Genomic DNA, 26565 nt, shown 5'->3' with positions numbered 1-26565 from the left:
GCTTGCTGCCAAGCATCACAAAATGACTTTACCCTGAGCTGCAAGCAGAATCCCATAAAGATTTAAACTCCAAATCCATCCTGCTGGTGAACATCCACCACATTATCAAGCCATAATTCATCGCTTGCAGTGTGTTTGTGCTGAATTAGTGCAGGAAACTACTGGGATGTATTGAACTACTCAAAGGAAACTCACTCACTGCAAGGTCTGTTTTTTAAAGCCAGTTTAAACTGTTTTACATTGGAATAGGCTTGTCAGAACTATGTTCCCTTATATTTGCTCAACACCTTTTGATAGGTTATGCTTATAAATGTTTAATAGGCTAAAATTAATCAATAATTCATCAGTGCTTTAAAGCCATTAACAGGAACCACTTAATGATTGTCAGATGGAAATCCTCTCTCTTTTGTGCTTTTAGCCAATGCAAGCACTCACCGTCTGGAAAACATACAGACCTGTAAGAACCCTCTATTAATAGTTTACTGACAGTGACATTTAAAATTTCAGGTCAATGATTAGCTTTTACTGATGGCTTTCTACAGTGAGACTCGTAAACAAGCCATCAATTTATTAATGTTAGCATAAACAATAAAGAATCCTTGAGTAAACCATAACTTCATAAAATCACTATTAAAGGATCGGAGGTTTCTCACTTTCTGTCATCTGCATTTGTAAATCTTAATACATCCTTTAAAAAGTGAGTAGTTATAGTAACTATCAAGTCTCCACCTGTTGAGCTGTTAATGAGATGAGATGTCCTGCAGCACTTCATCACGTGTCTAAATCAATTTTCTTAATTAACCATGAACAAAGCTATTATAGTGACAGCCAATAAACACGTCCCTTTATAGAATAGGGAATATTAACTCCACTCAACCAGCCTCTGCTCAGTGTTAATAACGGTTCAGCTCTGCAGGTTGTTCTCCTTAATAACTGTCCAGCTACCTGAAGCCCATCCTGACACACAGCGGACCACCTCTCACCTCCACTCTGCCCAGCTACTGCGGGCCGCTGGCCAGCTGTCTGACCAGCCCCCAGGCGTACGAGGTCAGTGTCCGCATGCACCTTCACAACACCACAGGCACGCGACAAACACACAGTGACACTCACTACATAAGCACTGGTCTGTGAAAATCCCATGTTCGCACGGCAGGAAGTGTAGAGGGTCCGCTCACTGCACAGGCATGCAAACGTTGTGAGGACACACATTCGCTTACACCACAAACTTTAACCACTTTTCTGTCTGTAAGCTTAATATATAGCTGGGTTAGTTTACCATGAAGTCTGACTAGCCTGACTCTGTGCAAAGCCACAAATGTGTGTCTATTACAACTTTAGAAATTGATCCTTTATGTATTTTTGGTCTAATTCATACAAACACCACAGGTGTTTTTTTCTCTGTTTTTTGTTTTTTTGTTTTTGTTTCCAGGCCTAATGCTAAGCTAAGCTAACTAACTGCAGGCTGTATATCCTCTTTGCTCTCCAAGTTAAAATATTTTTGGTGACTGGTTTTGAACCTGGGGGCAGAGACAGAGATTAATCTAAGAAAAGATGAAAAAGGAATGACAAGCTGAGTCTGATCATCAAGTAAAACCACACTTGGATAACAGCCAGTAGAGCTAAATCATAATAATGGGTGTGTTCAGTTTTTACCAGATGTAACCTTATTTATTCTTATCGACATTTTAGTCCATACAGTGATAGTTCAAAATAATTTCTTTACTGTGGGGAAATACACTGGGGTCCAAAAGTTTCCACTTTCCCATGTTTCGCGGCTGCTAAAATAAAATGGAAAGAAAGAAAGAGAAAAAAGAGAGAGAAAGAAAGAAGGTTGATTTGACTTAAGCCAAATAATTCCTTCCTTTCTTATATTCAGACCTCAGGAAGGCTCTCTGTGAATACTGAAGGTTTTTCTCTCAGGAGAGTTGTGATATCGTCAAAATATTCTCCATGCCTGCCAGTAAACACACAAAGCACTGAGGCCTTCGACGCAGAAGAAAATGGTCGGTCAAGAAGCCTTTTTACATTCAGGGAGCAGCACAAAAGGCTCTTTTCAGCACCACCTCCATGATGATCACTGTTCTCCAGGACACTGGGCTCTGATATTTTAAACACAGGAGCCCCCATTGAGGGGACGGTCACACATGGATTCACACTGTCAAATTCTCCCTTCTTTTCACGTGAAATACTCTCACATAGAGGTTTTGGTTTTTTTTTTTTGCTATCACACTAATAACCCTGCTGTGCCACAGAGAAGAATGATCGCCTCTCATTTAGATGTAATTCTCCGAGTTGTGCCTCAGGTTCTTGAGCCTTAAATGTTTCCTCTGCTGCTGTGTTGCTGTTGGTTTGCCAGCCTTGGGCCGCCTGCCAGACGAGCCATGAATTTAGACGGTTGTTCGTATTATCAAGGCCGTCCAGTGCTCTCTGTCGCCAAGCGGGGAGAGATGGGTTTAAAGGAAGCTCTGTGCCTGGTTCCTTTTTGGTTATGGATATTATAAAAAATATTGAGGGAATAAAATGCCCCGAAGCCATTTAGTTTCCATTGATCTCAAATTGTAAAACATCTGGAGCACAGTCTGGTTTTGAAAAAGGATCGTGCTACAGAATTAATATGCAGGGATGAAACTGGAAATAATCAATGTCTGTTTTACTGCTAACACTTCCAAAGAATAAGATCAACAGTGTGACTGTCTCTTTCAATAATTTGCCCTACTGTCTGAGGCACTCTGCTCCAGGTCAGCTGGTTAAAGACATAAATCTACGAGAATAGACAACAGACATATACTTAGAGGCAAAATCATTTCTTATAAGGCTAAAGAAAATGTGTGAAGAGTTTAGTTTGTTGTGGACTATTTCAGTTGCTGACTGACACATTTGTTGCTCTTATGAGTATTTACTGCAGCAGGACAGTGTAGGCTCTGTCAGGATTTGGATACGCTTTTCTACTCAGACTTACATTTGAAGTTTCATATAAAAGCTTATTTTCATAAACATGCTTCCATTTATCTTTATTGGATTTTTTTTTTAAATTTTGGATCTTGACAGCTATTGAAATTATTCTTAAATATATTTATTTGAGTTAAAGTTGTGTCGCTGTTTTAATTAGCAAGTAACTCATGTCCTCTTTAAAGGGATATTTCAACATTTTGAAGCGGTTTTGCATGAATTCACCTTGAAAACAATTCTGTCTACTAACGTTCCGTTACTATCTTACCTAAGAAATCCCATGAGCCTCCGTAGCGTAGCTCTGAGCAGCTCGCGGCTCTGCTCCGCCGTTCCAAAAATAGCTTGCACCGACAATTAAAGGTAACGAACCTCCTCTAGCGATTATGGCAATGGGCAAATTTGCCAAAATGTTGAACTATCCCTTTAACAACATAAAATACATGATGGATTCATTTTTTCACTGTATCCCGTCCTAGATAATTGTTGGACAGACAGGTTATGTCATTTTTTGTTTATTTATTTTGGATCCCTGGGTGGGAGTAATCCTGTGTTGACCCAGTGTTAACTCATCCTGTTCTGCCCCGGGGGCCATTGAAAAACTATTGATCATCAGTCAGTCAATCAGAGCTGGGAGAACCTGCTGCTGCAGTTCACTGTGAGGCAGATTTGTGTGTCACCGTGCAGCCGGCCCGTGGGTTTCTGTGTGTCTGTTTTCATCTGTAACTGGGTTGCTGCGGCGCGGGCCACTAAGTGAACGTCTCCCCCCTTCCCTCCTGTAAACCCACAGTGTCCCTTATGAGCCTTTGCACTGTTAACGTCAGTCTGTTCACTCCACACCGTGTGTCCTGCATACGTGCGTGTCTCTCCCTCGTGTGACCCCCCCCCCCCCATCCCTCCCCTCATGTTCCACTGTGAATCTGTTTTTCCAGAACCACGAGCAGCTGAGGGACCACGACTCCGACTTCATCCGCAACGACGGCGACCTGACCTACACATTCGGCGACACGGCCATCACGGCCAACGGGGCTTCGGGCAGCGGGGGCGACGGCGCCGGGGGGTCGGGCTGGAGCGCCAACGGGAAAAGGAGCGGCAGCACCTCGGAGGAAGCGCTGGAGCGCGAGCTGGACTCCCGCGAGCAGGAGCTGCTGAGCCGCGGCACGCGCCTGGTGTTCCCCATAGAGGATAACGTCTGACCCTCCCCTCCTCCCCCCGCCCGCGCCCTTCGACCTCCCTGACCCAACCCCCCCGCACCCCCCCAGCCCCGGACCCGGACCGCATCGCCTCCAGCTTTCTCTCTCTCTCTCTCTACATCCTGCGGGGCAGCAGAGCGTCCAGTCCTTCAGAGATGAGACGAAGCGGAGAAATGGGAGAAGACGGGGAGGGGAGGGGTTCAGTGCGACTCTGAGCGTCCTCCAGGCCCCGGGAGCAGAGCTCAAGGATCATTTCATCCTCATTACCGAGACGCAGTTTGTTCTCCAGGAGACGTGTGTCCTCAAGAGCGTCAGAAGAGAGAAAATTCTCAGCGCTGTTATACTGTGATTCAGTTTCCTCTGCGTAAACAGGAAGGAAACCTTTATGCAGGATGCGGGGATGAAAATATCCCCAATCAAGACAGGTTCTGCACTTTTAAACGTGACATTTTGTGTGTCCAGAGGAGAGGAGGTAGAATACTGAAACATCGCCTGGCAGCACCCTCTCTCTCTCTCTCTCTCTCTCCCTCTCTCTTATCATATGATCTCACAGGTTTGTCATCACAGTGCATCTGCCAAGTGGCTTTTTTTTGTTTTGTTTTTTACAGCCACACACCCATGAAGATGCTGCAAAGAGGCTCCGCAAACCAAAAATAGGTCATAGATAGGTGTGTGGGTTTGTGCGAGTGTGAGATTTTCTTTGTTTCACACAGAAGCATCTCTGTGTGTGTCTGTGTGCGACATGTGAGGACTGCGTTGCCCTCTCAGCCACCGCCGCCCGTCATGGGTGAAGTAACAGGAATGAAGAATGTGAGCGTGTAAATAGCTACAATGATGAGCTTTGTTCTTCTTCAGTAGGACGGCTCTCCTCAGTGGTCAGCCTCTCATGACTGTCACAAACAGCATCTGCACGTCTGGTCTCCGACTCGGCCTGGTGTGTGTGTGTGTGTATGTGTGCGCAGTCGAGTGGTTGTCACAATATTAAAATGAAGAAGAAATGGAAAATGTTTTGATGCTAATTATATGTTGTTTCTTATGAAACGATGCTGACTGCCCAGGACTTTCCTTTTGAAATATATATAAAATCATTTTATTTTATTTACTGATTTTTGGAAGATTTACAATGACCAGATGCAACAAGTGAAGTAGGGCTGCAAATTATTTTAATTGATGATTAATCTAACGATGCTTTTTGTGATTGAACTGTTTGTCAAGTTTATAGAAAAGTCAAAAAAAAGAAGAAAAAAAGTGCATAATTCAGTTGACCATCATGTATGTGACATAAAACAGCTGCAAGGTCTCACACTGGAGAAGCTGCATCCAGTGAGTTTGATGTTTTTGCTTGGGGGGGGAAAGAAAGCAAAATTGTTCATTTTTAATTAATCTCAATCATTTTATCGTCTTATCTTTGCTCTGAAGATGACCTCAGTCAGCCGTGTGATGGCATCATGCTTGCACAGGTCACAGTGAGTCGATGCAGCGCAGCGAGCAGGTCCCTCAGACCCAGAACAAGATTTTACCTGTCAACATTATACCGAAGTGTTCAGGTTTCCACACTGATGCCAAACACTGACATCCAGAGATTAGTAGTGAAAATGCTTTTGCACATAATTTCACCCTTTACCTTCATCGGTGGTATGTATGTACTCATAAACAGTGGTGTCTGTGGGCTGTTTCCTCCATAAATATATTAACCTCAGATGTTGTTGAAAATGTGAACACGCGCACACAGAGCGATGAGGCGAGACAGTATCATGAATCACTGAAGTCAAGTGAAGTGTAATTTATGTTTTTGTAAATCTCATGTCTGTTATTTACCAGGTTTACAGTTAAATATACAAACGTACATGAATCCCTTCTCTGTGTTGTCCTATTATTGTTTGAGGATTTAAATGATACCACATTTTGTCAAGATTGTTATCTTGTAAAAAAAAAAAAAAGATGTGAGACTTGAGCATATTTCTGGTAGCGACTGTGTAATTGTAATGTAAGTTTTGTTTTCTGGGGAAAAAAAGATGGAGAAATTGATTTTCACTACTCTTTCACATGAGGTTACAGCCAGTAGCTGCTTAGCTTAGCGCAAAGAGTGGAAAGGCTTTCAAACGTAGCCGGCTGGCTAACTGTTTTTTTAGTGCTTATGCTAAGCTAAGCTAAGTAGCTGCTGGCTGTAGTTTCATATCTCTTGCTTATTTCCCAAAATGTCAAACTATTTCTGTAAATTCATGCAACTCTGTTGATGCACATTAATCGTGCTAATCTGGAAACTTCCCTCAGATTTAGCTTTACACTGAACTGAAACCGACATTGTCTAAGGCTGTGTGGTCCAGCTGTGATAATTGGGAACATGTGGTTCTCTTTTGTGAAATCACAAACCTAGAGTTTTTGGTTTTGGTACCGAATGATCGATTCTTGTGCTCACAGCAGACGTAACATACATGTAACACAGTGTGTGATATGATGCTGCCTGAGGCCAAGTCCCTGTCACCTTTACACAGCAGATTTAAATGAGATAACTGGTTTAAAGCTCCAGCATGCAAATCCTTATTGAGACGGCAGCTTTGGACAACAGATTTCATTAGCTGCGGCACGCCACTGAACCTTTATAGTTATCCTACAGGTTGATTTGCATGACTCTACGTGTACCATGCATCGCTTCTGTTTGTTGACCCCCTCTAACCACTTCCCCCCCTCTCTGTTTGTGGCAGAACATGTAGAAGTTCAGAGATGAACAACCAGGACCTCTGAGGCAGGTTGAACCCACTAGTGCAGGAGGAGTGAAGGTTTTCTGGTCAAACCCCCCCCCACCCCCCACCCCAATTCCATGTTCCTTCTAGTCTAGACATTCGAACCAGCTCCCTGCTTTAAATTCACCACACAGCACGTGTCGTCTTTTGTTTTCTCGTTGGACTGCACACGGTGGCTGCTGCATTTATGTATGAGTACACACAGGGGCCAGGTGTGAGAGGCGCGATTGTGCCAGTCGAATCTGAGAAGGAGAAGCCCCACATGAGTTTTTATGGCTCACTGGGGACCTCCGAGAGGAAGTGAATCTGGTTACATAAGCCACTGACCAGGCTGTGGCTCCTGTTAAACTTAGCCGGAGTGAGAAATCACGTGAAGCTGCGCTCAGCTCGTCTGTATTTAAAGGCACTAAAATAATCACTTGTCGCCATTTTATCACAACAGACCATCTGTGTTAAGACTTTTTTGTGTTTGTTTTTTTAGACCAACGCTCACCTGTCTCCTCTGTGATGTGGACCTGTCTCACAGCCTCCTCTGTATACAGTATAACCTACAGCAGATGTTATTATAGTGTCTCTGAATGTGAAAACTGGCTAAACTGTGATTCTTCCTGCTGTATTGACTAACATGGGGGGGAAAGGACTCACGTTTGTTAGACGTGTCCAGGACAAAGTGACTGACTGAGAGATGTCGGGGGGGGGGGGGCACTTTATGGACGGCAACAACACAGACTTGAGTGACAGCTGCAGGCAAATAAATGAGCAGAGTTTGACACTTTAGCTCAAGCGGAGGACACTGGTGGTGGGACTCTTATATAACCTTCATGTGCACTCTCTCTCTCTATCTCTCTCTGTCTGTTGTGCTGTCAGTTGTCTTGCCGGCTATATTTACATGCTCTCTGTACTTGAGAAATATGAGATGTAGCTCAACTGTCAATGTGCGGACCTGTTGTTTCTAGTAGCAGCTGGCTGCCAGGTTCTCCCTGCCATGGTTTGCATGTCAACATGTTAATAAAAATCGGTGAAGTTATGAGCCACTCTGCCTCCATTCATCTCGGTCTGTTAAAGATGGTGACGGCTTCTTCATTTCTTCCAACTGTTTGTGCTTCATAATACACCAGTGATCTGGGACGTCATGTTTTGCATGCATGTTTTCTTTTAAGTTGAGTGCAATTACATCTTTAACAATCTTTTCCAAAAACATATCTATTTAATGACACCTCTGTTCCACGTCTCGCCCTGGTTTTAAGTTGTGAGTCATTGTGTGAGTAATTCTGTCATACTTCCATGAGATATTAATATTTAAACACAATCTTTAGACATATTTCAGCCGGTGTGCAAAGTAAACAGACAAAAAGTGCTTAATTATTAACCTCAATTGTATATAAATTTTGATACAGTTGAAGCAGAAGTAAGTGATCCGGTCGTTTTGGTTAATGCTGCGTTCCAGGCAGGCTTTTGAAACCGTAAATTACAGCTTCAAGTCACGACTTACCACTTTGTAGCGTTCCAGGCAACCCGCAACTCGTGTTTCTCCGACCTGTTGCCTGTGAAAGTGCACTATAACGGCCACTCGTAACTTCCGACCTGTGAACTCGCACCAGATCGAACTGGTACGACTTCACAGGTCAGAAAAACACGAGTTACGGGCTGCCCTGAACGCACCATAACTTCTTGTCAGCCGACGGAGTTAGCAGCCCCCGCCCTCGTCATGGATCTATTGGTCCTCGTCCCTACGTCACCACATTCACGCGCATCCCTTGGCTGCACACACAGCCCTTCATGCCGTTCTCTCTCCTCATTGGATAAAGGTTGTAGGATACAAGAAAAGTTTTCTCCTCGGCTCAGAGCAGAGCAGAGTGACTGAGAGACCCGTGTTTCAGACCAAACACTCTATGTAAGTGATTGCTGTCGGAAGATATAACTATTTAAGACTTATATTAACACAAAAATATTGCTTACTTCTGCTTTAATGAGTAATGATGAGGAATAGATTGCATTATATCTACAGAGGCCTTCATCAGATCCACTGCACATGTATATGCAAAAAATAAATGAAAATATTTTCATTTAGGGTGTCTCAGTCTGATTTAACTCATGCACCTGTAAGCTCATGTACAGATGTACACTGTAAGATATACTGAAGTCTAATGCAGGGATGTATAGCAGGCTACACATCCGGGTTAATTAATATGCAAGGAAGTCACACTCCATTCTGATACCAATGTGTGAAACAAACAGACTGTTTCCTCAGGAGACGTCGCTGTTTTTTTTTTTTTACTAACTCTTTATTTTGGTCAGTTTCAACAGCCTAAAAGTTATTTCCTTCTTTGACAAGAGAACTTCAGATATTCCACCCAGAACAAATTTCACAAGACCAACTTCTAAAGTTGAACATGTCACGTGTTTCACCCCTCCTCGACACATCCTTTAAAACCAGAGGGATATCACAGCATTTTACACTATTTCAGACACACAAAAAAACAACCAACTATAAACAATTGAATGGTATACAATATGAATCAGTACTGTCTCTTTGTGTTTGTGACAACCTGTTAAAAAAATGCTCTGGCAGAGGACAGAGGCAGCTCTCCCAACAACACGTCCACGGGATATTTGAAAATTTCACACCCATGTGAGTGATTTGTCAGTGGGGCGCTGCAGCTGTCCGGATTCCTGAGGGGACCGGGGGTGTGGGTGGGTGGGACCACGGTTCCTCAGCCAGCCCCTCTCTCTTCAAGAAAACACAGTACTTTCTTCTTTCAGAGTTCTACATTAGCAGTGTTAATGAGCCGATGGCAGTTAGGTTTAAGTTATGTGCTTAGATCGCTGCCACACTTGGTCAGAGACTTGGACGTGTGTAAATTGCGCAGGTGAGAGCGAACCCTGACGCCGCCGTCCTGGATCCTGGCAGTCGTCTCCACAGAGGAGAACCCATCTCGGTTGCTTTTTATGGCCCTCGCCTGCAGCGGATTTGAGGAGGGATTAGTGCTACTAAAAGGACAGAGGGATCGAGGCTGGCCGGCGGGACAGCCCCATCTCTCTCTTCTTGTTTATTTCCCCTCTCCGCATTCTTTCTATCTGTACAGACCCCTTTCTGTGTTATCCAGGTAACACTGTAAAAAAAACAAAAAAACAAGCCGCCGCCTTCGTGTTTCAGATTCGTCCGTCTGTGACTGGCTTGCTCTTGCCACTTGGATTTTCTCCAGTTCATCGACCCGGCCTCGGCTGAAGGAAAAACAACCCGAGGGTTGTGCTTACGAGCTCCCAGCGGACCACATTCCAGCTGCTTGTGTTGTTATTCCACCTTTCGCCCTCAGCCCTGGATACCAGGCCCCTGGAAGAGGAAAACAATCAGCTGATAATTAAAATAAAACCCTCAAGTTAAGTTACAGTGACACGGCTGCACGCTGAAACAGATACATAAAGACTACACACAATCAACAGGATTACTGTAATAATGCCCAGCTCATCCAACAATAGCTCCATTAGTGCCAAAATCAGCGTGGGGGCATTAAGACAGAAGGGTGGAGGGGGGTGGGGGTGGGGAGGGGGGAACCCTCCACCTCCGCCCATGTATCTGTACCATGCTGACGGTTTGTAGGCAGCCCAGCTCTAAAGGGCCTGGCTTGTGAGAGCTGGTGGTGACAGGCCGGTGGTAACCCTGGGAGCTCGGCCCTGTCATGGGCGTCCATATACAATGATCCCCTTCTCGACAGCACAGTCTGAGGCCCAGCTGCACTCCCTGCCAGCCCCCACACTATCCATGAGGGGACCCAGCATTGCTGGATGGAAAACAATGACGCCTCTATTAAACAACAGCTCCCTCGCTCATTAAGGAGGGAGAAACATTTCAGACTATCTCTGGCTCTGAGGGCTACAGAACAGCTACGGTGGTGTCGCTTGTGTTTGAGGCCCTCCGAGAAAGCAAATGCATTTATCTGTAACACCAGATTGGGTTTGATCTTGTAGGAAAACCTAAAAGAGGAGGATCTAGGTGAGACATTCACTCCACTGTGATGTATTAATGTGTAATGAGTGTCTGACAGAGCCGTTATTTACAACACAAGAGTGGAGTCAATTGTTATCTGAACAGCAGAGTTAACAATGAGACAGGACTGGAAAAAACTCAAAAGGTAAATTTCATTAAAACGGTACACTGTGCCCTGTGAGCCAGATCTGAGACAAACTAATTAAATTACAGACCCTTCTCCAGTGATGGTTTATTATGATATATAAGACTACTGTAAATTCACCACAGATAAAATCTCTTTTGTGTGTGCCTGTGTTTGTTTGTTTTTTTATAACAAAAACTTAATTTCCTTCATGAAAAAATCCTTATTGGTTACAGAATCCATGCTGTAGAGGATTAAAGGCACATCATCACACATGTTTAAGCTGTGTGTTGGATCATAGTGGCTACCAGATTACGGTATGTCCACGCGTACATGTTCAGGTATGCACATCTTAAAGAAGAAGCCTACTACTCAGCCTGCATCAGTGGAAACATCAAACAGGTTACCATGGCAGGGAACAATGAGCTACATCATAGTAAACCTCTGTGTTTACCAGTGGCTGCCATGCAAAATGAGTACAAATGTGGGATAAGTGACCCCCATACGGCCCCATAGGCTCGCTCTGTTTCCAATTTGCCTCCAGCAGATGAAGGTCAGAGGTCATGGATCTGTCACAGCGGCAGAGGCAAAGGCAAAGGCAGAGCTTCTGTCAGGAGGTTTCTGTCATAGACCACAAACTTCCTGCACTGGCAGAAGTACGAGTTTAAAAACAAGCCGCCTGATGCACACCGGACACTGTTGTGGTGTTTTTTTGTTGTTTTACACATGCATAGGCCTACACTCCCTCTCTTCTGACTCTGAACATACCTTTAACCCATCGTTTCCTCTCGTGCCACATCCTCATCATGTCGCTTTGTCCAGGCCGTTCTTGGTGTAGCCGAGCTGCCTCATCACCTCGCTGCAGTAGGCCTCCACCTGGTTGATCTGCTCCACGCTCAGCCGCTCCCTCCACGCAAAAATCGCCTCTTTTGCATCCCTAGATGATATCAGGAAGGGCTTATCAGACGAGTAGCCGTGGCCGTGCGTCATGTTCAACGCGAACTTCTCCAGAGCAGGGGAGGTGGACAGGTTGGAGAAGCGGTAGAGCCTCTGCAGCTCCTCCATGGGGCGGAGGACCAGGTCCTCGTAGCGGATGCGGAGGTAGTTCCTCCTCACCCAGGGAGGCGCGTTCATCACCAGCATCATGTCGCTGAGCCAGTTGTCACAGATGAGCTCCATGGCGCTGGAGACGTAGCTCTCGGCCCGGTTCACCCTGTTGCTCGGCACCAGCAGCCGCTTGTACTTGTCGGTCTGCTTCTTGCTCCTCAGCACCTGGATGCTCTCCTTCACCAGGGCCTGCTTGGACTTGAGGCGCGAGTTGTGCACGGCCCTCGGGTCCCTGAAGAGCTGGATGATCTGCAGGTTGATCGCCGGGTCTTTCATCAGAGGAACCAGCGTGCTCAGGTCCAAAACGCGGACTCCCTTGATCACCATCACCGGGTACTTCTTACACTCCCTCTCCAGCTCCCTGATGTCCCTCTTTTGGCACTTTGCGCACTGGTCCTCCCTCACCAAGCCGATGTCCTGCCGCTTGTGCGCGTCGCACAGCGGCTGCGAGCAGATCACTTTGTTCATCTTCCAGCCGAAGATGAACGAGGTGGTGATGTTTTGCGTGCCGGCGTAAAGTTTGAGGACGGAGAAATCGCAGCGGTACAGGGCGTTCATCATGTCCCGCACGGCGCCCTGCAGGCTGCCCGCGTCCCCCGGGTACAGAGCCTGCCATATGTGCCACATCGGCTCGTACAGGTAGAAAACGTCGGGGTGCTGGTTGAAGAGCTCCCCCAGAAACGAGGAGCCCGTCCTCCAGGTGGCATGCAGGTAGATGTGTATCCGAGACTGGCTCCTGTTGACGGCATCGGACTCCGTCGCGTCGCTGCCGTTGCCTCGATAACTGTGATCCCACAGCTGCGCCACCGTGTTCTCCAAATCTGGGCATCTGGGCTGTTGCTGCGGCAGTCCATGCCTCCCGTTGTGGACGGATTTGTCCCCGTAATCTAACACGTACGGGATTAGCAGAAGTAAACCTGAATATGCTAGTATCAAAATCAAGTATTTTTTGTGTAGCCTCCTCTTCATTTCCTCTCGGCGGGAGGGGGCGGCTAGCGTCTTCTCTGTCTGTCCGCGCAGCGCTTTGTGGAGCAGGAGCACCCGCCGCGCTCTCCACAGTAAAGTTATGTGAATGCGTGAGAGAGACGGGAGTGTGTGGGGGGGATTAGCCCCGCCCCATTAAAGACAAAATAAGATTATTTCGCCTTCCTGTCCACATATACTGAGTATTTACCGGCACCTCGGTGAAGTAATGATACAAATGGTTGCGGAGAGGACAATTGTTTTTAGTGTCTTCGTCAAAGCGACACTGAACTACGTGGGATGCAGCAGCGCGGATGGGAACACGGTTAAATTGGGAATATCGGAGAGCGTTGAAGTGAAGAGGCTCCAACTGCTGCCGTCTGCCGTAACTCCCATGTAGCGCAATGAATTATGGGAAACAAGCGCTAAAGTTGTGATTTACGAAGCATTTTGTTGTTTTCCCTAGAGATTCATCTTTTTCGTGCCACAAGTTTACACTTTCAAACATTAGTTTTTAGACGGAGGTTGAAACAAACCAACAGGTTATTTTCCCCCTGATGTCCTAGCTCGCGCATGCGCACGTTTCCTAACGTTTGTTGCCAGGCAGGCGCCGCGCGGTATTATTGGGAGAATCAATGGAGAAACGGATAAAGCTGTCTGTCCTTCGTAACAAATGGCGTGTTTGACACTTTACTGTTTGTGCTAGCCCTTTAGCCCGCAGAGCCACACGTCGCTGCAGCAACAAGCCTGACATATAGCAGCTATCTAGCTAACACCAGTGGATGCTCTCAACACCAAGCCAGCTGCTGCAGCACTGTCGACAGCAACATGGCTCACTGGACCGCCTTCGAAAAGGAGACAGAGAAAGAGACCAAGAGGTTGGTTAGATGTCTCAGCGGGGTCGAGGACGAGGAGGACCAGAATTTCCAGCTGGCACTGAAATTCGCCTGGTCAAATTTTAGGTGAGTTAGCCACGGATATGACTGAGGCTAGCTTGTGAGCTGCTAACGTGCTACTACCAACTGGGAGCTACTAACTGCGAAACTAATGACAGTGTCGTTTGTTGACAGATTTCACCGTTACCTGGATGTGGACAGTCACAAAGTCCTGCGCAGTATCAATGGGTGAGTACCGTACTATCACTCCATATCCTCATGCATTTTGTGTATAAACTGAACTATCATCATATCACATCATATATCATCATTCACATCAGACAGTGCTCTGATGAAAATGTTATTCATGACTGATGTTTTGCATAGCTGCTCTTCCATGTGTTGGAACAAAGATTTGCATTATGTTTTCATAGATGGTTTGATTATCAGTGGTTCTGATTTGTTATTGATATGGCATTCTGTAGTAAATCATAATATCCCAAATATCACTTCACATTAAGAAACACATGCACACTGCTGCCCCACTGTAGGTCTACACTGTTATGTGTAATCTGTCATGTTTTCCAGAATCCACGAAAAGCTCATGATCCATTCTGACTTGAGTAAAGCAGAAAGCTGGTCGAGGCTGACTGACGAGTTCCTTAACTCACCTTTACCTCATACAGATGGAACAAAGGTATGGTACAGAGTGACATGGGTGGTGTGAGGGTTGATTCTCTCTTAACACTGAAATCAAGACAGTTGATGGTTTTATTAATGGCCTCAGTGTCAAAGAGTTTTCTGTGTGCAATTCTTTTTTTACAGACAGATGCACACTACAGCATACTGTCCCTGCTCCTTTTCCTGTCGGACTCCCCCTCAAACAGAGACTTTGTTGAGAGACCCAGGGTGAAGGAGGCTGGTGAGCTGACGTTAAACAGATACTTAAAGGGATAGTTTTTGGCAAATTGGCCTATGCCATAACCCCTATAGTCATAGCAGTAGGTTCGTTACCTTTAATTGTCGGTGCAAGCTATTTTTAGAACGGCGGAGCAAAGCCGCGAGCCGCTCAGAGCTACGCTACGGAGGCTAATGGGATTTCTTGGTTTTCCTCATCAAACTCATCAAATACACAATCCAACAACTCCAAAACGCTCTGGTGGACAAGTTGTGACCTGCACATTCACCACGCTATGAGATAATAACAGAACGTTAGGAGACAGAGTTGTTTTCAAGGTAAATTCATGCAAAACCTCTGATGCGCGTTCTGTCAGGGGCATTTTTTCTGCAAGCAATCTCTGCATTTGCCTCGAAAACAACTCTGTCTCATAACATTCTGTTATTATCTCATAGCGTGGTGAATGTGCAGGTCACAACTTATCCATGAGAGTTGTTGGATTGTGTATTTGATGAGTTTGATGAGGGAAACCAAGAAATCCCATGAGCCTCCGTAGCGTAGCTCTATAGGGATTATGGCAATGGGCCAATTTGCCATAATCCCTATACGTTAAACTATCCCTTTAACATATTGTACTTATGATATGATGATTTGTCATAATATCCCATAATTCTAGTCCAGTAGTCAATCTGCTTAAAAAAAAAAAAAAGTTTGTTACAAAACCTACTCAAATGTAAGTTCAGTGCTTCAGTAGAATTTTGTGCAGTTTGTATTTTTGATACAAATACTTTTAATGTTATTAATTTAGAAGAAGGACTGAAAAATTATCAATAATCAAATAAAGCTATTATCTTTATTGAATCTATTTGTGGATAATTTAACTAACGAACCTACTGCTATGACTGTAGGGATTATGGGCCAATTTGCCAAAATGTTGAACTATCCCTTTAATGTCACTTTTTTTAAATTGACTTAAAAATGCCTCATATCCATGTTAATGATGATCTCTTCAACATGACTGTGCAGAACTAGAGGACAACTTTGACTGGGGTAAATATCTGATGGAGGACATCGACATTGGACCATATCCAGATACTCCTGTGAGTGACACAGATGACCACAACGCCAGCACCGCCGTATTTGGATGGTTTTGTATCTAAACGCAGTCTCACTGCTTTTCAGGAGTGGTCTGAGGAGGAGAGTGAGGACGACGACAGTCAGCAGCCAATCAGCAGGGAGGACTCTGGGATCCAGTTGGACAGAACCCCCCAGGAGGACCAGGACAACACCAACAAAACAGTTCCAGTCACTTGGACAGGTGCAAACTTTTCACACAATGAAACAACATGACACTGGAAAATACATTATGCTAACTGTAAAAACCGTAGATATTACCAAAACAAGCATCTACATAGAAGCTGTTTGTGAGTATATACAGTAAATAATGTCGGTTTGTCTTTGCAGTGGGTGAGCCAGATGCCCGGGCCTGGCTGGAGCAGCATGTGGTGACACCATACTGGGTGCCTCATGCTCCTCGTTTCCCCCACAGCTTACACTTACACTCCAACTTGCTCAATGTGTGGTAAGACTCCAACTGTTGAAAATGCTTTTACTTTAATATTGGCACAATTACTTGCAATCAATACTATCTGTAGTATTGATTGACTGATAGTATTGAGTATTGTATTATCTGATAGTATTGATTCACTTCTGTGTGTGTGTATATATATATACAGTATATTTTAGCCATGCAAGTAATTGTGCCAAATTTGATATGACTGGATTGCAAGAATGTGTGAAGTTGCAACACTTAAAGGAAAGGTTTGTCACATTCCACATGCACATTATCATGAGATAAGTAGGTACTGTTACCTTGTGTGTTTTGGCACTGTGCTTAGCTTTCAAGTTTGTTTAGTTTCAATGTCCAAAAATCTATGACAGTGAGTAAAACCTCCACAGAACTTCTCTCACCTGCCAACAATGTTACTTTATTTGGTTATTCTCATAATTAAAATTCTTAGTGTTTAATAAATTATACAAATATTTTCTCCTGATGTTATCTCTTTTTCTTAAAAAAATCACAACTTGATAATGGTCATATTGTGAAAACTGTTGTTAAAGGGATAGTTTTGACATTTTGGCAAATTATGGCCCATTGCCATAATCCTTATAGTTTTAGGAGTAGGTCTGTTGCCTTTAATTGTCGGTGCAAGCTATTCTTAGAACGGCGGAGCAGAGCCGCGAGCTGGTCAGAGCTGCGCTACGGAGGCTGATGGGATTTCTTGGTTTCCCTCATCAAAGTCATCAAATACACAATCTAACAACTCCAAAATGCCCTTGTGGACAAGTTGTGACCTGCACATTCACCACGCGATGAGATAATAACAGAACGTTACCAGAGAGAGTTGTTTTTGAGGCAAATGCAGAGACTGCTTGCAGAAAAACTGCTCCCGATGGGAACGCGCATCAGCGGTTTCGCATGAATTTACCTCGAAAACAACTCCGTCTCATAACGTTCCGTTATTATCTCATAGCGTGGTGAATGTGCAGGTCACAACTTGTCTCCATAGCGTAGCTCTGAGCAGCTCACGGCGCTGCTCCACTGTTCTAAAAACAGCTTGCTTAGAGGTAACAAACTCCTAAAACTATAGGGATTATGGCAATGGGCCAATTTGCCAAAATGTTGAACGATTCCTTTAAGATTTTTTTCTTCAAAACATTACAATTTCGTCCTCAAAGTATCATCTTAATAAATTAAGCTCATATTGAAGCGTATGTTTATAAAGCTGGTACTTGTATCCAATAATTCACAGCCAATCTACATTTTTGTGTAACACAAAGGGAATTATGCTTTTAGATATGAAAATGTTAAGATAATTAAATGGTTAAAAAAAAAATATATAGCATGATAATGTTTTTTGCTAACTTTGTTTTTGTGTCAAATTAAATTCCCCTCAGAAAAATGTAACATCCATAATCATCTGGAGTGGGAGTTTTATTGTTTTTTAATAGCTTCATGTCTGCAGAGACTGATGAGGTTAACAGCAGGTTGACGCTGACTGTAGGGGATTTGTGAGTTGGAAATGATTTAAAACGGTCAGATGTTGATGCTCAGTGTCTCTCCTCAGGGATCAGCACTTGTACAACACTGACCCATTGTATCTGCCAGATGAAAAGGCCTTTGTCACAGAGACCCAAGTAATACGGGAGACACTGTGGTAAGATGTAATGATGCATTTCTGTGTGACTGTGTGGACTGTGCCAACTTGTGCAAAAGAGATTTATCCCCCGCTTTCTTACAAGTGAAACTGTATCATCTCGTAAACCCCAAAACATTTCAGACCCTGTTGTGTCGTGCGGGAGATTCCTTGTCCTTCACAGGCTCCAACTGAGATCATTTGTTCCTATTTAGTATCGCACATAGCTGAGCTCTGACATCTGGATCATTTTGCAGGCTGCTATCTGGAGTGAAGAAACACTTTATATTCCAACACCATGATGGGAAAGTGTCAGTGAGGAATAATGTGGTGGTAACTCATCTAACCAGCGTAAGTAAAAAGATGGCTGTATCATATCTCTGTAAATGTGTCCTCTGTGAGCTGTAACAACTAATCTGTTTTTGTTCTGTGTTGCAGAACTGTCTGCGCTCTGTGCTGGAGCATATCGCCGTGTACGGCCAGGCCGTGTTCAGGCTGCAGAGGTTCATAGACGAGGTGACGGGCTACAGCTCGGAGCCTTGCCCGCCCAGCTCTGGTTCCTCCTACGGCTCCAAGAAGGGCTCGGAGCCTCCCTTCAGGACCTACCAGGCCTTCGTGTGGGCGCTCAACAAGTACTTCACCAGCTTCAAAAAAGAGCTGACCACAATTGAGAGAGAGCTCATATGCAATGGCAAGTACAATATGTTTAATGGGAGGAAGTCATCACTGGCTAAGTCCTGATTCTCTTGACACAACAATTATACTGTAGCTCTGCACTTCCTGGAAGAGCTGTTAGATAACGCTCCTATCACTATCACTACACAGGCCATGCTGGGGAAAACAAGGCTTTGTGTGGATTGAAAGAGCTGGTTTAACATACAAATGAACACGTGTGTCGTGATTCAAACTGAACAACTACAGACAGGAAAGCTACAGTCAGACAGTACAGTCAACTATTAAATACTGGAGGCGGGAGAAGATATCAGGCTTGGCTCTGTCTGAAGGTCAAAAAGATGCCAACTTCAATATCTGAGGCTCACTAATAAACAACAGGCTCTGTTCAGGCCTTCATTAACATAACAGTGACGATCACAAGTGGTCAGCTCTCAGCACGTCAGTTCATGCCTACTTTAAAATGCGTCTCCACATGTGGCCAGCGGTCAGATCTCACCTTCCTCTTTCATATGCAAATAAACAAGTAGCCAGTAGCCAGTAGGAGAGCAGGGGATGAATCCTTGCTCTGCTCACAGATCAAGTTTTATCCACTGGAAATAATTGAATATTTTCGGTTAATAATGAAACTGAGTTAGGATTAATGAGACTGTAGCAGAGGACTTCAGTAAAGTAGTTGGTCCTTCAGTGCGGTCTGGACACATGGGTTCACACTGCTGATGGAATGTGGATACATTCGGCCCAGACCGCCTCTGAATGTGGTCTGAGCGATCAGATCTCAGATCTGCCCTGAATGCGTCTTGGGTGAGTTCACATGTGAAGAGCTGAACACTAGTGATCAGATCCCCCGACACCGAGGTTAATACCAGGTCAGAACAGGGCTTTAGTAACTTGCTTAAAAACTGTCTACGTTTAAGTGTTGAGACAGCCTCTCGAAGATTATTTGTTCCCTTCAATAACCATCATTAAAAAAACTGGACAACAGTATTCTTAAAGCAAACATACATAATGCACTACATATACCAGTACAGTACTCTGCCCAACTCCCCAAGCCTGAACAGTTTCTATTTTATTTTTTTAGATTTATACTTTGTTTTTATTTTCCAACATTCTCATTCATGGCAGTACATGAAACAAAACAACACCCACACACATAAAGATAATAATAATAATAAAAACAACCCTAAAATAATATAAAATAAAAATAATACATTCATTTGATCAAATTCATAGTCTCAAGATATTTGCCCCACTTCAAAAGGTACATTTCCATTTTATCCTGCATCCTGTGTGTCATTCTTTCATATGCTGCTACTTTGCCCAGTTCAATCATCCATTCCTGGAAATCTGCCGTTGAGCCATAATTGCCATCTGTATCCATTGTTCCAGTGGTTTAGGAAAGACAGCCAACCCCCCCACCATCTCCTAGTATATACAAATACAAATTCTGTTTTTTACAACAACAAAAACAGAGCCTGAACAGTTTCTTACACCATGGATGCACACCTATCTACATTTAGATGAGGACATTCTGAAATATTTAAAAGCTCCCTCCATTAAATAATGTAGTGAATATGTGAGATCATTTAAATACAACCGGCAAAATGGTTCAACGGATTACAGGACAGATCCACCTGTGCTGCAGTGTGGCAAGACAACAGACTGCTATAGTGGCCATAAAACACTCTCACAGAATTGCTTTATTATTCTCCACCTGAGTATTTATTTTATGAGTGATTTGTTTATGAAATAAACCACTGTCAATTTGATTCAATTCAGCAAGTGGTCAACACGTGTCGAGCACAAATACAGACCATTCAGCAAGATGCAAAATCACAATATTACAAGTAAATACTCATACAGGAGGATACATCGGTTGATTAAAGATTGAAACTTCAAAAGGAGAGCAGTTGTAGCAATAAATACAAATACATTTGCCCTGTTTTGCAGATGAGACGCTGACCCTGTCTGCAGTGCTGGAGCGACTCAGCCCTCACCTGGCACAGATCAAAGTGTTGCACAAAGTCTTCTGCACCGGGGTGGCCGAAGTCCCCACTGAGACTCCAAACGTAGTGCGGGCGTCACACCTGCTCAACACACTGTACAAAGCTATCATCGAGTACGACAGTGTCGGGGAGGCATCGGAGCAAGCAGTGAGTGTGTCCTGCATGTCGGGATGAGTGAACTCAAAATGTAAGGTGGAATTCATGGGTCTTAACAGTTAACAGCAACACATCTGTCTGTCTCTTGTTGCTAGGTGGCTCTATTATTTTCTCTGTGGACAGAGACTGTTAGACCATATTTGGAGATTGTAGATGAATGGATTGTTCATGGAAACTTGTTTGACCCTGCCAAAGAGTTCATCATCCAAAGGTATTGGAAACTTCTTTTTTTTCTTTTGCAGGAATACCTTTTTTTTTTTTTTTTTTTTTACAACACTTGGCTTATTGTTTTTTTAATCATTTGAACAAACAACAAACAAACATTCTCAATAACACTCCCTCCCCTTCTTAATAAACAACAATTTTGGAACACATAAATAATACATAATAGTAGTAGATATTTAGAAGTGCATACAATTATGAATACGTTTGCACAAATACAAATTTATAAACAGGAAAATTATATATGTGTACGTCGTATACACCCCCCCCACACACACATATCAGTATAGATACAGATTAAAAAAAACACTTTTTTTCAGACTGACTATGGGTATGAGTACTCCCTGATACCACCAGTACTTTTAATATATATACACATACATACACAATTTCAATTGACCCAGTGACAGATAATTTTGAATAAGCCGAGCGCCAGCCAGCGAGTTGAGGCACTTCACGAGGTTGACGATTTTTAGCATACAAAGTATTGATAATATTTAAGGAGTGGTGGGCCACCGCTGCGCTAATGTACACAGCGGATACCCTGGTATTTGTATAAAGGAACGAAAGAAACTCTTTTTTTTTTTTCCTTGAGAATCTGCGGTTGGTATCAGAAGCCTTTACGAGTACCAAATACTTTGAAATAAGGCCGGTATTGGCCCGATCACGATACCTGGTATCGGTATATAAAACATAATAAATTGAGTTTATACAAAAAAAAAGTGTTATTTTGCAAGAATCCTAACACATCCTAACCCCCAACACGACTTTCCAAACATTCGCGTTTTCTTGTTCAGGAACAAAGATGTGCCAGTGAACCACAGGGACTTCTGGTACGCCACCTACACTCTGTACAGTGTGTCAGAGCTGGTGGAGAACGAGGAGAAGCTCAACGATGCAGCCAGCGGCAGCTCCGGAGGGGACCCGGGCTCCAGCAACAGGCAGCTCACCATGGTGTCCTTCCTCAAACCTGTCCTCAAGCAGATTATCATGGCAGGAAAGTCCATGCAGCTGCTCAAAAATCTGGACTGCAAGGAGGCCGAGCAGTCGGACAGATCCTCAAGAGGTCGGCGTTTCATCTGCTTTTCACTATCTTTATCCTTAAATTGTTTTTAGGTTGGATTTGTCTCAGCATCCTTTTTAATGGTGGCAAAATGTTGCTTTTCAGATGCGGAGAGGAAGAGTTTGTACACACGGTTTCTAGAGTCGGTGCAGTCGCGCCTCTGTAGCCAGGAGGGATCTCCAACAGACACGGTGACGGAGCAACAAGCCACTCAGAGGAGCCTCATAAAGATGCAGTCCATCATGGCTCAGCATCTGGAGATCGACGACGTCTACGATCCATTGCTGGCCATCAACTTTGCCAGGTAGGTGTGGTGACGACATAAAAACTGCATGTGGCTCCACTGGATGAGGAGAACTACAGGTTCTGATATGAAATAATAAACCACGAAGCGAATTTAAAACTGCAGGGGCAGAGCAGGTGGTGAGTCTGGAATCCACAGCTGTCATCCTTTCAAGAATAAAGCTTAGGCCTGCTATTTGGCCGTCATCATGCTTTGCCTTTTGCTGCTGGTGCTTTTATCATCTCTCAAATGCTACTGTCCAAACATAATTGAATTTCTGGGGGATTATGTCTTTTTTGGCCCAGAGCTGCAGGGTAAACAGTCTGGTCTTTGTTCACCCTCAGGCTCTACTTGGAGCAGAGAGACTTCCACGAGCGTTTCTCTGGAGGCGAGTTTATCGTGGACCGCTCCTCTCAGTCCGTCACCTGCCAGACGTTTGAGCTCACGCTGCGCTCCTGCCTCTACCCCCACATCGAGAGGAGGTACATCGAGTGCTGCGGGAACCTGATGAAGACCCTGAAGAAGGACTACAAGTAAGCATCGCTCTTCCATGAGTTATAACGCTCAGTCATTCTTTGTCTCTGCTTACGGAACATTTGAGTTTGCTGACGTCTCCACAGGCTGCTGGAGTATCTCCAAGCCATGAGGAACTACTTCCTGCTGGAGGCGGGAGACACCATGTATGACTTTTACACGGCCATCTTTGACAAGGTGCAGGAGAAGGAGAGCTGGCAGCAGCTGTCCTTTCTCAATGTGCAGCTGCAGGAGGCAGTGGGACAGCGCTACCCAGAGGACAGCAGCAGGTACTGCATGCTGATAGTGAACTCCCACTGAGGATTTGTCTACAATTAGAAGCATCTTCTTTTTATATTATTGAGAAATCACCTTTTCCCCTCATCGTTATATATATTTTATAGGTTGTCAATCTTCTTGGAGAATATTGATCCATCCAGGAAAAAGCACCCTGTGAACAACCTAGAAGTGCTGACTCTCAGTTATAAGGTCAGCAGAGTGAACGTTGGGCTCAAAATGACTGAATGCCTCTCTGACACTGCCATGATAACATTTACTCATTTCTACACAGGTTCCCTGGCCTGTTGACATTGTGATCAGCACAGAGTGTCAGAAGATCTACAATCAAGTGTTTCTCCTCCTGCTGCAGATCAAATGGGCTAAATACAGTTTAGACAAACTTCGATTCAATGGTAGGAGTTCATTTAATCATTTTTCTAGAGAAAATGCCAAAAACCCGTCTGTGGCTGCTCCTGTAATGTGAAAAATGTCGGGACAACATTTTTGTTCTGCCTTTTTTAGATCGATTATAGACCAAATCTGTTAGTCAAAGTAATACCTAAGTGATGGAAATAATGTGTAGATGCTGTCCTACTTAAAATAGCATAAACTGACAATTCATACTCTTTTCTTAAATAATGTTCTTTTAATTGAAAGTGACAGTTTTCTCAAATATGTGAATTGTTTCTCTCTTATAGATTTCACCGCCATCAGTAAGAAACTGGAGGGAGCTCAGGCGGAGGAAGTGAAAGTCAAGGAGCCGATAAATCAGCAGATTCACCGAATGTGTCTGCTGAGGGTCAAACTGATGCACTTCGTCAACAGCCTTCACAACTACATCATGACCAGGGTGAGAGGAATAATGAATGAACCTTTTCCACAGCAGACATAGACAACACCAGGACTCTGAAACTGAAGCAGCTTAAATGGAAGTGAACATCTTTCATTTGATCCGTTACACTTGTACATACTGACCAACCGGCTTCCGAAGCATCTAGGATGAAAGGCTGTTTTGAAGAATCACATTAGTGGTGCTTTTACACAGTCTAATTTCTGATGACCTGCCAAACCATCATTAAAAGAAGCAATTACCAAATTTTTAACGAGTGATTCAGAAGCAAGGGCCAAGTATGTCATTTTGATTGTCATTGAAGAAAAAGAAAAATCTAACCGTGATGAATTTTGGAAGATAATCACTAGTAAAGAATGTAGTAACTCGCCACGGTGGTCTTTAAAAATAATGATTTGCACTTAGATCACTAATTAAAATCCTCTCTCTTTTTCTACTTTTTCTTGTCAGATTCTGCACAGCACAGGACTAGAGTTTCAGCACCAAGTACAGGAAGCCAAGGACCTGGACCAGCTGATCAAAATCCATTACAGATACTTGGCAACTATCCATGACCGGTGTCTTCTGAGGGAGAAGGTGAATGGCACTCGCAGAGAAGATGGTCAACTAGAGATCTTGTTAAAGCTGTACAGAAAAGAAAATTGAATTTGAGCCTGTGTCAGCCTGCTCACGATTCATCAGCCACTGATATTGGATCTGTCATCCGTCAATCAAACGTCTGTACATATACACACACACAGAGCTCGGTCTCGCCCCAAGCATTGACTATCCCGCCCGCTCGATAACGACCAATCAAATTCGTTTTCCTTACTCGGGTAAACTTGTGCGTCAACTCGTGGAAATTCAGCGCGACAAACAGGACAAACGGCCATTTCTGAACACCTTTAATTATACTGACGAGGTTTTTACCTTTCTGGACCAAAACACTTCTATTCTATAACACGTCTATTATGTATTTTATGCTTTTTTGACACACCTGGTTTCCACGGTACTAACTAACGTCCTGACTGGTTCATATGTCTGTCAACCATCATGACCTGTCTGACTTCCAGTGGTGAATGCTACACTGGCAAGAAATTCTAAGGTTGCGTTGCTGACCTTGTTGTCATCACCAGCAGCTCCTCTGCTGTTAATATCTGTGCTCTAATGCTACAGACCTTTGTGGACAGTACGGTGGTATGGTGGTCAGTGGTCAGTTTGATCCCCAGGCCTGGCGCCTTTCTGTGTGGAGTTGCTTGTTTTAACATGAAAACACATTGGTGTGACATAGTGTCACTGTGTAGACAGGAGGTCTATCAACTATTAAATCTATTTATCAGGTGATTACTTTACGATACTCCCTCCTCAGGCTGAGGCAGCAGGGCAGAACAAGCTTCCTTTCATGACATTTGATGCGTCCACTGTTGTCTAATGCTGTTGTGTGTTCTCAGGTCAGTTTTGTGAAGGAGGCGATAATGAAGGTTCTCAATCTAGTCCTGATCTTCTCTGACCGATGGCAAGCTGGATTTGGAGCCTGGAAGTAAGAGAACTGTTGACATACACACATTACACACTGTATGGTGGCAACACATGAGTGGTGAAATGTCAATATCTCAATATTGTGTTTGTCTTATCTCCAGGATCGAGTCCATTGATAAAATGGAGTCGGATTTCAAAAACTGTCACATGTTCCTCGTGACCATACTCAATAAGGCTGTGTGTCGTGGCTCCTTCCCTCACTGTGAGTAAACTTCTCTGATTTTAAATTTACCGCATTGGGGATTGGAAGTATATTCTTTCACTTGATACTGTTATGTACATTGCAGAAATGATAAACATTGGAGTAATCACATTTCCTCTGCCTTTGTCCTTGTACAGTGGAGTCTCTGGCCCTCTCTCTGATGGCAGGATTCGAGCAGTGCTGAGGAACCATTCATGCATCAGTGTTTTGGCCCAGTGGAAGGAGCAGATTGTTTCTGTCCCATTACTGTCTATTCTCTGACTGCTGTCATTGTTCATGATGATGTGCAACATATGATGTCACTATCTGCTTCGACTGTTGACAATGGACTTGGACTGCACAGTGTTTGTCTTTTTAGGGCCATGGTCAAACAAGCTACTTGTAAATATACATCAGCCTCTGTATTTAAAACATGTAAAGTTTTTGTAAAGTTGTTTTCTTATTATTAATGAGATGTTATGTTTATGTGTATGAAGCACAATAAATCTTGCACAACCATATAGATATGTTGTTATTCAACGTAATGAGACTGTAACTATTTTATATCTGCCTTTTTAAAGAGACTTGATGAACAAATTTGTGAAAGATCATGAAACCAATATAATTAAGACTATTAATTATTGACATTTAGTCAAATTTAATTTCTATTGATTGATTTAGATTGTGTGGTTGAAAAATAGAGCTTATTGCATGTTGATTGTTGTTATTTTAACAGGGTACTTAAATAATTTGTTGAGAAAAACAGTTAAAACATTATCAACTGCGT

General features: G+C 43.7%; 3 protein-coding genes across 3 annotated transcripts in view; 2 read left to right on the top strand and 1 right to left on the bottom strand.

The window, feature by feature from the left end:
- Positions 1-7910, top strand: part of slc9a7 (solute carrier family 9 member 7) — a 32025-nt gene extending 24115 nt beyond the window's left edge. Inside the window, exons 16-17 of the mRNA XM_083970669.1 lie at positions 942-1047; positions 3879-7910. Coding sequence (XP_083826795.1) covers positions 942-1047; positions 3879-4142 — 370 coding nt within the window. The 3' untranslated portion in view covers positions 4143-7910. The remainder of the gene's footprint in view (positions 1-941; positions 1048-3878) is intronic.
- A 1171-nt stretch (positions 7911-9081) lies between these two features.
- On the bottom strand, positions 9082-13139 carry chst7 (carbohydrate (N-acetylglucosamine 6-O) sulfotransferase 7). The gene is made up of 2 exons (XM_083969864.1): positions 11764-13139; positions 9082-10217 (listed from the first exon to the last, which is right to left on the bottom strand). Exon 1 carries the CDS (start codon positions 13069-13071, stop codon positions 11800-11802), a length of 1272 nt encoding a protein of 423 aa, XP_083825990.1. The 5' UTR covers positions 13072-13139; the 3' UTR covers positions 9082-10217; positions 11764-11799.
- Positions 13140-13713: 574 nt separating this feature from the next.
- tubgcp5 (tubulin gamma complex component 5) lies at positions 13714-26152 on the top strand. Its single transcript, XM_083969723.1, has 23 exons — positions 13714-14027; positions 14136-14189; positions 14529-14637; positions 14766-14862; positions 15865-15938; positions 16021-16156; positions 16303-16420; positions 17967-18056; positions 18293-18386; positions 18474-18726; positions 20658-20860; positions 20965-21080; positions 21889-22157; positions 22260-22458; positions 22782-22970; positions 23058-23240; positions 23355-23439; positions 23522-23642; positions 23928-24079; positions 24530-24655; positions 25510-25598; positions 25699-25799; positions 25937-26152. The coding sequence occupies exons 1-23, from the start codon at positions 13894-13896 to the stop codon at positions 25981-25983; spliced, it is 3039 nt and encodes a 1012-aa protein (XP_083825849.1). The 5' UTR covers positions 13714-13893; the 3' UTR covers positions 25984-26152.
- Positions 26153-26565: the final 413 nt, after the last annotated feature.

This window comes from Trachurus trachurus (assembly GCF_905171665.1).
Source record: "Trachurus trachurus genome assembly, chromosome: 4".
NCBI classification, from domain to species: Eukaryota; Metazoa; Chordata; class Actinopteri; order Carangiformes; family Carangidae; genus Trachurus; species Trachurus trachurus.
This window is presented reverse-complemented; position numbering and strand designations above follow the sequence as displayed.

Coding starts and splice junctions, on each gene's coding strand:
- tubgcp5 (XM_083969723.1), top strand. CDS start 13,894: ATGGCTCACTGGACCGCCTTCGAAAAGGAGACAGAGAAAGAGACCAAG. Junction 18,387..18,473: donor TGGTAACTCATCTAACCAGC/GTAAGTAAAAAG, acceptor TCTGTGTTGCAG/AACTGTCTGCGCTCTGTGCT. Junction 24,656..25,509: donor GGTGTCTTCTGAGGGAGAAG/GTGAATGGCACT, acceptor GTGTGTTCTCAG/GTCAGTTTTGTGAAGGAGGC.
- chst7 (XM_083969864.1), bottom strand. CDS start 13,071: ATGAAGAGGAGGCTACACAAAAAATACTTGATTTTGATACTAGCATAT.